The sequence below is a fragment of the Aquarana catesbeiana genome, linkage group LG04, assembly GCF_042186555.1.
Source record: "Aquarana catesbeiana isolate 2022-GZ linkage group LG04, ASM4218655v1, whole genome shotgun sequence".
Taxonomy (NCBI): domain Eukaryota; kingdom Metazoa; phylum Chordata; class Amphibia; order Anura; family Ranidae; genus Aquarana; species Aquarana catesbeiana.
Genome location: NC_133327.1, coordinates 542,054,440 through 542,067,428, shown reverse-complemented (window position 1 = coordinate 542,067,428; position 12,989 = coordinate 542,054,440). Strand labels below are relative to the sequence as shown.

Sequence of the window (12,989 nt, the reverse complement as noted above, 5' to 3'; positions counted from 1 at the left end):
TTCTGGCAAAGAAAATGTATCTTTAAAGAGTTAAATTGATGAGAGATGAGATGACCACTACTCTTCTGTCGGAGTTCTATTGCAAGAATTTTTGTCACCAAGCCACTTCTTCCTCTGTAAGCAAATTTAATCGCTGTCCTTAATTTTTGCAAGTTTGTGACATTAGCATTATCCGTGGGTTTGTTTATTTCTCTGCCTCCACCCAGACTTGTGCTGTAGAACTTGCCAGCTTCTCTGCAAAACCAGGAAGATCTTCACACTTCTCTAAAGCAATGTCTTTCTCAAGGTAATACAACCTTCATCCCAGAACAAGAAAGGTTCCAGGGTTTTTATTCCAACCTATTCTCTAGGCAAAAGGAGACATTTTCCCCACTAGTTTCCTGGCTTCTGTGGACATAAAGGATTCTTGTTTTCACATCTCCATCTTTCTGACACATCAAGCCACCTGTGTTTTTGCTGTCGCACACATTACCAATTTGTTGCCTTACCCTTTGGCCTGTCCACTGCACTTCAGGTATACACCAAGGTGCTAGCCCCAGTTCTTGCTTCAATTTGCTATCAGAGCATATGCATTTTAGGATATCTGGGCAGTCTCCTGAGGGAACTAATGTCAGCTGGACAATTTGAATGGATGCTAAATCTTCAGAAATCAGTGTTGGGTCCAGCACATTGTCTAACCTTGGATTCTGCTCTATCCAAGGTCTTCTTTCACCCAGGCAAGCTCCAGCCTCTCTGCTCCCATGCTTGGGCCTCACTGTCCAGGAACCGTCCATCCATTACCTTTTACATGAAGAATTTAAGTCTAATAGTGGCCTTATGTACAGTTTCATTCTAGAATGTTGCAGCTCAACATTCTGGCAATAGAGGATCAGCGGGTTTAGTCTCTGGATCATCCTATGCGCTTGTCAGCAAGACTAGGCTTGCCCTGGTGGCTCTCCAGTCTGGTGCTGGAATCAGGGAAATCCTTTCACCCGATTTTTGTCTAGAGGGTTATTACAAGTGTCAGTCTGAGCTGGGCAGGAGTCCTGAATGCCCTCTCATTGCAGGAGATGCCTGGTTGTAGGAGGAAGTTCATCTCCCAATCAATATTCTGGAACTCAAGGCAGTTTGGTTGTCTCTTCTGTGCTTGACATTACGGCTGTAAGGCTGCCCAACCAATATTCAATTGGACAATGCCATTGCCATGGCTTACATCAACCAACCGGGAACCAGAAGTCGTGCAACTGAAAGAGATTGAGACCTGATTATTGCCTAGACAGAACGCCACATTCCAGTTCTATCTGCTGTGCATTTCCCAATGAGGGAAGCATTGAAAATACTACAGATCTCCAGGAGAGGAGGAAAGGAGTGAATGGCTTCCATCTTAAAGTGACATTTTTCCACACAGCGCTTTTGATTGAGAGTTCACGGTTTCCGGTAAGAGGCCACTTTGTACCGTATGGTGGAGGCGCACTTGGATGATTCACGTTTTTGGTTTTTCATCTATATTAACATCAGATGTATATGTTGGGCATATACAAAGCATTGGAGCCCTCACGCTTAGAACTTTTTTGAAGTCTGGTTATTGGACTGTTGCTATATTTTGGGACTCACTTTTTTGTTTTGTTTCATTTTTATATATTGTTACACTATATCGTTCACTGATTGTTAGCAGGGCAAACCCTATCTTTCACATAGGCTCCTGGCAAACTTTCTATGGCCCTCCTGGATTGTCCGGATCTTCTGTCCTAAGGACCATTTTACCATCCCGATTCTCGAGCATTGGCTTTAACAGCTTGGCTGCTAAAGGGCAGGTCTTAAGGAAGAGGGACTTGTCGAACTCAGACATCCCTTGGCTCTTAAAGGCAAATTGACTTTTAAAGTCTACCATCACTCTTGGAAAGCTCTCCTCGTATAAAGCCAGCAACTTCTATCCCAGGAAGTTTTCAGTGAGATGATTTATGTCCTATCTCCACTTAATCTTGACTAGCATTTGGCATAGAGTACTCTCAAAAGTCAGGTTTGGGCCCTAGCTATTCTATTTCAAAGACCACTTGCCCCTCATTCTTTGGTACAGTGCTCATACAGGGTGTCGCTCACATAGCTCCCCCCTGTGAATTCTGTATAGATCCTTGGGAATCTCAACCTGGTTCTGTCGGCTTTGTAAGAGCTAACCTTTTAAATCCACCTGGGATGTCCCCTTGTGTACATTCACTTGTAAGGTTGCCTTTCTCATTGCGATAACCTTGGTGAGGCGAGTGTCTGGATTAATAGCCTTACCCTGTAAAGAGCCCTTCCTATTGAAAGATGAGTGAGATAAAGTTTTGGCTTAAGACCTAAGGCCTTCTTGCTACCAAGGTCGTTTCCTACCTCCACCTTAACCAGTGCTTCCCACTCTCCTCGCTCTCTTATCCTGTCCCCAAACAGTATCCCTAGCCTCCTCCCAGCATTCTGAGTGAGATTTAGGCTTTGTCCATTGCTGCCCTTTTTTCTCCAGTATTTCATCAATAGATTTGTTCTAGGAGTTGACTTGGGGTTTCTTCCTAAAGTAACTGTTCCAATTCACATCACCTAAATGTCATTCCGTCCTGTGATAAACCATCAAGCAAAAAGGAGGCAGTCGCTTGCTGCCTGGATGTGAGAAGGGCTTTACTAGCTTGCCAGGAGATCACTAAAGATTGTAGAAGTTTAAACAACTTTTTTTCTAATAAATGCAGGTGCAAAAAAAGTTACAGGGAATCCAAGAGCTGCATCACAAGGTGTATAGAGTATGCAATTAAGAGGCATACACTTTACAATACCTAGTCCTTCCAGCTGGAGTCAGAGTACACTCTGCAAGAGCCATAGCAGCCACTTGGGCAGAAAAAGTAGGGGCAACGCCAGTGCAGATTTGCAGAGGATCAGGTTTAATACTTTCTTTAAGCATTACACAGTAGACCTGATCTTCAGCCAGTGGTCCCGACCTATTGGTTTTGATTTTTCACTTTTTTTCTTCATGTGGTGTCCTGGAAGATGATTAGGGAAATCCTTATCTGGTAACCTATATTCCAAGAATCCTCCCAGCAAGGCAGAGTATTCCTATCCTAAGTATATATTTTTAGAGAAGCTTTGCCAGGTTACTTGCAGTTGATGCTGCATGTTATCTGGTTCTTTTATGTTACCTGTGCAAACGGGCATCTGGCACGTTTTGTTTTTTTTTTTGTTTTTTTTTTTTCTTATTTAGAGATAAGTCTAGTGTTTGTTGTTTTAAGATGGCAGATCCACTTTCTTTCATATGCTATCCTGTGAGCTGAAGTCACAAGGTAAATTTAGTTTTCTTTCTCATTCGTTGATGTCCACAGAAGGTGTAAACTTTTGGGTTGTTATGTCACCAACATGATTATTTTCCACTGGCTTCCACCACAGCTTTCCAGATGCAGTTTTTTCCAGGTTAACTAATGGTCTGTGACATTCATCCCAATTCCTGTAAGCCCATGCTGTCATTGGACACCTCCCTCTGTTACCATTTTGGACTGGACTTAAAATATATTACATCAGAGAGCTGTGCTATTTCAGCTTAAGAGGATGGGGGGGGGGGGGGGGGTGCACCTTCTAAAAAAGATAAACACTGGTTTAATGGCCACAGACAACTATCTTCTTTCTCTTGGTGCTTTTTCATTACTTACTGTCTCATGGAAATATACATTATAATTATTAATGTTAAAGACAGGATCATGTATTTTTTTTTTTTTTTTAATTTTTTTCTTTTTTTTTTTCTTGCAGTGTTTATTTGCACATTCCCTTCGGAAGTTCTCCATGAGAGACTGGGGTATAGAACAGAAGTGGATGTCGGTCCTTTTGCCCCTGCTTTTACTATATAATGGTATTATTTTATCATATTTTTTTTTCCTCTACACCTTTTACCATTGTATGTAACCAATTTTACATTAACTGAAAGGGTAAGTCTACCTAGTATTATTATTTTAGTCTGGGCCCTGGGGAGATGTCAGCAATTTGAATTATCTTTGGGCTTCATATTAGCTGTCAGGTTCTCTATCTGTGAGATGAATCCCCAGTTCCGTTAATCTGCTATGCCTAATATGAGATGTGATTATTTTTCGAGGAAATTATTGTGGTTTTACATGGATTATATGGATTTTTAATGTCATGTGAATTATATGCAAATGTGTTTTTATGGTGTTTGTGATCTTGAACAGAGCATCTATTAGCCTACTGTTTTTCTTTCCTCTCATTGCTGATTGTTCCCTGACAGACATGCTAGAATTTCAAGTAGATTGCTAAACTGAACGGTGGTCCATTCTGATCACCCAATGTTTCACCTGTTTCTTGCAGATCCATTCTTTCCTCTCACATTCCTGATTAATAGCTGGTTTCCTGGCATGCTGGATGACCTGTTTCAGTCCCTCTTCCTATGTGCACTTTTGCTATTTTGGCTTTGTGTTTATCATGGCATTCGGGTGCAGGTATGCAAAGTAAATCTATCCAGTTACCAATAAATGTATTCTCTTATACCGCGTAAACATGATCGGAATTTCGGCCCGCAAAAGACCAATGAGAGTTTTTTGTAGGAAAATGCGACCGTGTGTATGCTCCATCGGACTTTTGCTGGCCGAATTCCAGCCAGCAACAGATTGTGAGCATGCTCTCAATTTTTCGGTCGGCAAAAGTTCCTATCCGAAGATGCGATCGTCTGTGGCAATTCTGACGCGCAAAATTCCTACGCATGCTCGGAAACAATTTGATGCATGCTGGGAAGCATTGAACATTTTCTCGGCTCTTCGTAGTGTTGTACGTCACCGCATTCTTGACGGTCGTAATTTCAGCAAACTTTTGCGTGACCGTGTGTATGCAAGGCAAACTTGAGCGGAATCCCATCGGAAAAGCAGTCATATCTTTTTCCAACGAAGTCCGATCGTGTGTACGCGGCATTAGGGTATGTCTTTTATCTATTTAGCTGTGAACATTTTCTCTTAAAATCAGGAATGAATATACAAATACGTTTATAAAATGTTTTTTCTCAGACATTAGGGGTACATTTATTCAGAGAATTTTGGATTATACCACCTTTTAGGTGAAATTGGACACTGGCAAAAAAAAAAAAAAAAAAAATACAATCATGTATAACTCCTCTCATTCCTGTTATACTTCAGTTTTTTCATAAAGTCCTAGGAAGATGGACATCTTTTCTCTATTTCTATAGATGAGAAAAGTTAAAGAATTTTTCATTTTCATTTTTCAAGATCAAGACTTCATCCAAGTGATGCTGAGCTCTTTATGCAGCTATCCAGATTGCCGCATCTTCAGCAATATTTTTGAAGGATGTTCCCAGACCCCGCTGGACCAAAGATTACAGGGCCTGCCTTGAATGTGACCTTTGGGTACTGGACTTTGCTTGTGGCACTTTCGAGGTCCAGAGCCGTGGCACAATTTTTCAGCGTGAACCAGTTTCTGAAATTGGTGTATGCTGCATGGGCCGAGCTTTGGAAGCTACAATACTTACTACACTCCCAGAGTCTTCCAATTGTGTGAAATACCGGGACAATCTACTATTGAGGGAACAGTCAGGGCAACAGTCCAGATCCTAAGGCAAACCTCCACCCAGGATTGGAAGGGCAGCACATCCTCTTCCTCTCTTCTCACTCTAACACATGTACAGTGATTTATTTTTTTATTATTTTTTCTTCATCCCAGCATAGGACGTGCCAATGATGTAAGCTGAGTTGCATGTCTGTGTCAAGTATCAATCTGCCTGTGCCCTTTATAAAGAAAATGCAGCTGCAGATACATTACACAGAGCCACAACTCTCTGTATCTTTCAGCAGATGCTTTTACACATCGACCATGTTGGTACCGGTGTCTGACTGTGCTGATTGCTCACCCTTAAAACTGGATCAGAGAGCGCTGTGGCTCTGTGATCCATTGGCAGGACAGTGTGAGATCTACAGGCTGTGTGGTTTGTGAAGGGCATTCGCTGGTCTCCAGACAAGCCCCTGATGCCAGAGAAAAGAACTGTCAATCACAAATGCATCTCCTTTCTAACTGTCTAACCGCACTGCTTAAAAACTTAGAGTCATGTTTGAATGGGACCAAGTGCTTATGTGCGATTGATTTCTTTGAAAGTTAAATAACAACATTTTTTAATAGTTCTTCTTTATGGGTAAGGTTTGACCTTTCTCTGTCAAAGTTCACTCTACTAGATCTGTGAGTGCTTCTTGGGCTACCATCTGGTCTTCTGTTCATATGATCTGCAAGTTTTACCAGGTGAATGCTCAGGCATCTGATGCCAGCTTTAGGTGTAAGGTCCTTCAGGCATTTCATTGAGCTGCCATATGACCCCAGTTTTACTATATTATGTTAAATTTACAAGTTATGCGCTGCGCTTGGGTGACCCCAAAAACAAAATTAATAATAACCAACTCTGTGCTTACTAGTGTGATAATATTAAATACAAATAATCTGAATGTTGAATAAATAAACAAGGTGTGAAAAAACAAGTGCTTGTTACACCATAAATTAGTGCTTGTTGCACCATACATAGTGTCTTAATCAACATAAAAAGTGCTTAGTGCTCAATATAAAGTCTCCTGCTATTTTAAATGGAAAAATTAATAAATAATGAAAAAAAAAAAAAAAAAAATTTTCTTTTGGCACTCTAAATAGTGCGTGCAAGTAATGTCCAACAGTGATAATAAAACAATGTGTGCAGGTGGTGTTCAGCTGTGACAACAATCCAACATCATGCCGAAGATATCCTGAGTGCTGCAAAACATGCTCCTGTGCTCCTTCGTGACCCCCTTAAGCTAATGTGCTCACCTCAGAGCGTGTGACTCAGCTTCTACCCTGAGTCCAAATAGGCTTTGGAGCCACCCCTGGGCTCAGTCTCAGTGTCTGCTGCACTCCTCCAGCTGGAAACAATGTGGCTCCATACATATAAATGAAAAGGAAACTATATTGTGTAATATAGTTAAAATACTTTTATTAAAAGAAAATGCTCCCCACACCGGGGTACTCACATGGCACTGGTGCGTCAGTGCACCATACTATAACGGCTTTCTATGCACAATCGCTGGATGTTTGGTGCGGTATGCTGTGCTGGGACAGCGCTGGTGTAAAGTCCGTGTCAGTCTCTCCGTCCTGGCCCCTCCCCACTATTACTATATTATGTTGACCTGTGGATGTTTTGTTACTGTTGCCCACCACTCAGCTGGACTGCTTTTGGCTGTCTCATTTTGTCTTTTAAATAACTGAATCCTGTGTCTCTAATGAACAAAGAGAAAACCGTTTTATGTAATTCCTGTGAAATCTGTTTCTTGGAGTTCATTAAGGGACTTGTGTTCCACCCCTCTGTGTTTTTCTGTTGCAATGTTTTTATTAAAGATTTGAACAATAAAAGACAACATGACAGCCTGTGAGAGCTAATTAAGGTCAAGTCCTGAGACGCAAAAAAAAAAATAGGTATATAATGAAAGCACTCATGGGGAATACAAAAAACAAGCAGGTTATTCAAAACCGTAGAATTGCAGATCAATGAGCATATATCCCCAATCAAGGAATCTAAGTAGGTTAGAGTTAAAGTGGTTGTAATGTCAGAAGGCTTTTTATCTTAATACATTCTATGCATTAAGATAAAAACCTTCTTCTGTGTGCAGCAGCCCCCCTCCTACTTACCTGAGCCCGTCTCTATCCAGTGATGTTTCACGAGTGCCTCTGCCACACTCTTTTCTGATTGGCTGAGACACAGCAGCGATGCCATTTGGCTCCCGCTGCGGTCAAAGTCAGTTAGCCAATCAGGAGAGAGAGTGGGTGGGACCGAACCACGGCTCTGTGTCTGAATGGACACAGGGAGCTGCGGATCGGCTCGGTGCCCCCATAGCAAGCTGCTTGCTGTGGGGGCACTCGACAGGAGGGAGAGGCCAGGAGTTCCAGCGAGGGACCTGAGAAGAGGAGGAGTTGGACTGCTCTGTGCAAAACCATTACACAGTGCAGGCAAGTATAACATGTTTGTTATATTTAAAGAAAAAAAAAAAAGAGACTTTAGTGTCACTTTAAGTACCCACTTCATTTGGTACGGAGTGTCATAGTAAACATAACTATCGTGATGCAAGATAACTCAGCATCATTGATGAGAGACCATCATGCCAATAAGAAAAGGACAAAAAAAAAAAAAACGAAGAAGAAAGAGAACTTCAGCCCACATGCGCGCCAATTCCAACCAGCATAGTGAAAGTTGCTAAGAAGGGGATTGTATATAGTTTATCCAGGGGCTCAAGATCCTCTCAAACGTTATGGTTAGCATTTTAAGTGATACTTCTATATTTTCATTCATTCTAATCCAAGTCCATTTTCGCTTCACCACCACCATGTCCATTACTGGGTTCTTCCTTGCAGTCGCAATGGCAATTTTAGCCACCAAAAACATAACTATATCAGGGTCTGAGTAGATCTGGCAACCCCTTCAGCGGGTTCATTTGGGTAGCACAATCCCAGGGCTTTTAATAACATTGTTCATGGTGACCGAATAAATCAGGGCGTGAACTCCTATACCAGTAGCATCTAACTTTAGAGCAGGTCCACCACATATGGTATGTAGTACCCACCTGCCCACATCCTCAGACACAAAGTAATTAGGAACCTGGGTACATTTTCCACAAATGATCAGGTACTAAGCACCAACAGAACAGTACTTTTAAAGCCTTCTACAAGGGAGACATAGACAGGGAGATAGATATAGAGAGATATAGATATAGATAGAGAGAGAGAGAGTGTTCCAATGCTAGGATATGCGTAAGTTTACCAGTAGTGGGCACAAATAACTTGTATAACACTGAGATGCCTCCCTTCCGAGTCTCGCCACAAAAGCTTCTGTTTTCAGAAGCTGTGAAATGGACTGTGCAGTGAAGGCCCTTGTTCAGCCATCGTTGAAGCTCTCTGGAGCACGGGTCTAGTGGAAATTACAGATTTATTAAATAGCGGTGCTACTGGTGAGTGAGGGGAGTGAAGCAAAACCAATTTGCAAGAGGAGTCCTATAGATCTAAAGCGTTGAATAGGGTAGGGCAGAGAACTGCTTTCCAATGTTTGGCGGACATCCACATTAGAAGATCTTTTGGCAAGGGGCACAAGCCTGGTCTTCTAAGGCGATTCAATCCAGCTTATAAGATTGAAGTACAAAATGAGTCAGCTGGTTCACCTATAATCTTTCCTAAGATCCGGCACCTCCAGTCCACCTAATTCTCACCGTGTATATAAAGAACAGCGCATCACCCTGGGACCCCAAATAAATCGTAATATTTTATTCTGAAACCTCTGAAGTTCACCAACAGATACAGCCACAGGCAATGTACAAAAATAATAAAGAACTTTAAGTAGCAGTACCATCTTGACTGCGGTGATCCTTCCCACCCAAGCTAAAGAAGAGCACCTTTTCATATCCCTCAATAAACCGATAAATGCGGATAATTTTGCCTTATAAAGCATCGCTGTTGTAGAGGTTAGCTCGATTCCTAAATATGGCAGAGAGCCCATCTGCCAAAGGAAACTATATTCCCTCTGTGTTTTTGATCAAATCCTAGAACTGAGGCCTGATGGGAATGAGAGGGATTTATAGCTGGCTGGCCAACAGCTTTTTTTATTTGCCAACATTCAGTACCTCCAAAAGGTGGCAGTTGACCCATTTGTTGCAAAATAACTAAAACCTGTGTCCTGTGCAAGTACAAAATTATTTTTTGGTATGTGGCTTTCTTCATTTTAGATAAGAATAAACGCAACTATATAATATTTTTTACATATGTGCCCATTCTGCAGTGAAACTTCAACAAACTTTTATTTTTTTTTGTTTACTCCATTATCATAGTCAAAATTATCCATTCATTTAGCTCAGTGGTTTTTGATTAATTAAAAGTATAGTATAGTAACATGACATACTATGTTAGTATATTGTATGTTGTTATATGAAAGTTAATATGTTCAAAAGAAAATTTGACAGTAAACTATGCAGCACAAACTGCAGCCCCAAAACTATATACAGTAGGAGTGCAGTTTGTACTGCAGAGGAAGATGTTTACTTGTAATTGAGCCCTGACATCAGCATGTCGCAAACTTTTTCCTATATGGTTTATCTCCAATGTCTTTCCCTGTTCCTTAGGGGGAGAGAAAGTGCATGACTTTCTATCTGCCAAAACTGTTAATAGTTGGACTTCTCTGGCTTGCTTCTGTGACTCTAGGCATATGGCAAACGTAAGTATTGCTTTGTAAGTGATTGTGGCTTGTTTTCTGTCATATGCAACTGAGTTTTTATGCAAAAAGAACTACACTCACCGGCCTCCTTTATTAGGTACACCTTGCTAGTACTGGATTGGACCCCCTTTTGCCTTCAGAACTGCCTTAAATCTTCGTGGCATAGATTCAACAAGGTTTTGGAAACACTCCTCAGATTTTGGTCTGTATTGACATCATAGCATCACGCAGTTACTGTAGATTTGTCGGCTGCACATCTACGATGAGAATCTCCCGTTCCACATCCCAAAAGGTGCTCTATTGGATTGAGATCTGGGGACTGTGGTGGCCATTGGAGTACAGTGATCTCATTGTCATGTTCAAGAAACCAGTTTGAGATGATTTGAGGTTTGTGACATGGTCCATTATCCTGCTGGAAGTAGCCATCAGAAGATGGGTACACTGTAGTCATAAAGGGATGGACATGGTCAGCAACAATACTCATGTAGGCCGTGTTGTGTTAAAACATTGCTCAATTGGTACTAAGGGGCCCAAAGTGTGCAAAGAAAATTTCCCTGCAGCATTACACTACCACCACCAGCCTGAACCGTTGATACAAGGCACGGTGGATCCATGCTGTCATGTGGTTTACACCAAATTCTGACCCTACCAGATGATTGTCGCAGCTACATTTTCCCAATCTTATATTGTCTAATTTTGGTGAGTTTGTGCGAATTGTAGCCTCGGTTTCCTGTTCTTAGCTGACAGGAGCGGCACCCGGTGTGGTCTTCTGCAGCCCATCTGTTTCAAGGTGCGATGTGTTGTCTGTTCAGAGATGGCATTCTGCATACCTTGGTTGTAATGAGTGGTTATTTGAGTTACTATTGCCTTTCTATCATCAACAAGGCATTTTTGTCCACACAACTGCCACTTACTGGATATTTTCTTTTTTGGACCATTCTCTAAACCCTAGAAAATGTGCGTGAAAATCCCAGTAGATCAGCGTTTTTTAAAATACTCAGACCAGCCCGTCTGGCCCGAACAACAATGCCACGTTCAAAGTCACTTAAATCCCCTTTATTCCCTTTTCTGATGCTCGGTTTGAACTTCAGCAAGTCGTCTTCGCCACATCTAGATGCCTAAATAGATTGAGTTGCTGCCATGCGATTGGCTGAATAGCAATTTGTGTTACCAAGCAATTGAACAGGTGTACCTAATAAAGTAATACACAAAGTCAAATTTTTTCAGGTGCAAGGAGTGCATGCAAACAGTTCTGGTAATGATACAGCAGATGGAGATGTAATAGTCTATTTGGCCTTTTTATGCAGGCAGTATGATAAAAGAGGCTGTATGTGAGGCACTGGAGGCTGCTGTCCTCAATGTTAAGCTTTGTCTTCTGTGAAGAAGACAAGAAGGGAAGGAAAAAGGGAAGTGCCACCTAAGTGCAGCATCACAAAGAGAGATTTATTTCCAATGGTTAAAAACACAGGATTAAAACTGTAAAAATGTTTATCGCATTGATCGCTTTTCCATCCCTTCGTACCTAATAAAGTGACTGGTAAGTGTCTGTAATTACATTAATCCATTGCCCAGACAATCCCAGGTGCTCTAAATTTTTTTTTTTTTTGTCACTCAACCCCTTCCCGACCAGCCGCCGCAGTGATACTGCTGCGCGAGCCATCGTAGCTGTACATCGGCTCTTTAAGACGCTGTAGCAAGCGCACACACCCACAGCCCATCCCTGAAGCAGATGTGCGTGCCCGGCGGGTGCGATGACCGTCGGGCACCCACGATCGCTTGTGACCGTGCGAGAACCGTGATCTGGGTGTAAACACACAAATCCTGGTTCTGTCGAGAGAGGAGACATATATCATGTGCTCCTACCAAGTAGGAACAATGATCTCTCTCCTCCTCCTCCTAGTCAGCCACATAACACACACAGGGAATACATTTAACCCCTTCCCTACCAGTGACATTTATACAGTAATCGGTGGCTATTTATAGCACTGATCACTGTATAAATGTCAGTGGTCCCAAAAAAGTGTTAAAAGCGTCCGACTTGTCCGCCGCAATGTTTCAGTCCCGATAAAAATTGCAGATCACCGCCATTACTAGTAAAAAAAAAAAAAAAAAAAAATAATAATAATAAAAATGTCATAAATCGAACCCCTATTTTGTAGACGCTATAACTTTTGCGCAAACCAATAAATGTACGCTTATCGCGATATTTTTGGAAAAAAATATAGAAGAATATATATCGGCCTAAACTGATGAAGAAATTTTTTTTGGATATTTATTATAGCAAAAAGTACTAATATATATAATTTTTTTTTTTTTTTTTTTTTTTAGCATAAAAACGCAAGGGTGATCAAATACCAGCAAAAGAAAGCTCTATTTGTGGGGAAAAAAGGACATCAATTTTGTTTGGGTACAGTGTCGCACGACCGTGCAGCTGTCAGTTAAAGCGACGCAGTGCCGTATCGCAAAAAATGGCCTGGTCAGGAACGCGGCAAATCCTTCCGGGGAGTGGTTAATGGCATAGAAAACTCTGTGTGAATTGCTCCTCATTTAATGTGTGGTCACTGGGACAAGAAGTAATATAAATCTTGCCATTAGTGGCCCATCTGTGGTGGGACTATCCCAAAATTAAAAAATACTGGAAAGAGATCTTACAACTAATAAGGGAAATTACTAGAAAAGTTGTACCTGAAGAACCGTGGATATGTCTATTCCATGGAGTAGAGGGCTCAGTAAAACAATACAGAGAATCCATAATCCCCCACCTGTTGAATGCGAC

General features: G+C 41.5%; 1 protein-coding gene across 3 annotated transcripts in view; it reads left to right on the top strand.

Annotated features, from left to right (window-relative positions):
* Nucleotides 1-12,989, top strand: part of TMEM181 (transmembrane protein 181) — a 123,020-nt gene that overhangs the window by 65,530 nt on the left and 44,501 nt on the right. For all 3 annotated transcript variants that reach the window (XM_073627887.1, XM_073627888.1, XM_073627890.1), the window contains exons 8-10: nucleotides 3,742-3,841; nucleotides 4,312-4,442; nucleotides 10,122-10,213. In XM_073627887.1, coding sequence (XP_073483988.1) covers nucleotides 3,742-3,841; nucleotides 4,312-4,442; nucleotides 10,122-10,213 — 323 coding nt within the window. The remainder of the gene's footprint in view (nucleotides 1-3,741; nucleotides 3,842-4,311; nucleotides 4,443-10,121; nucleotides 10,214-12,989) is intronic.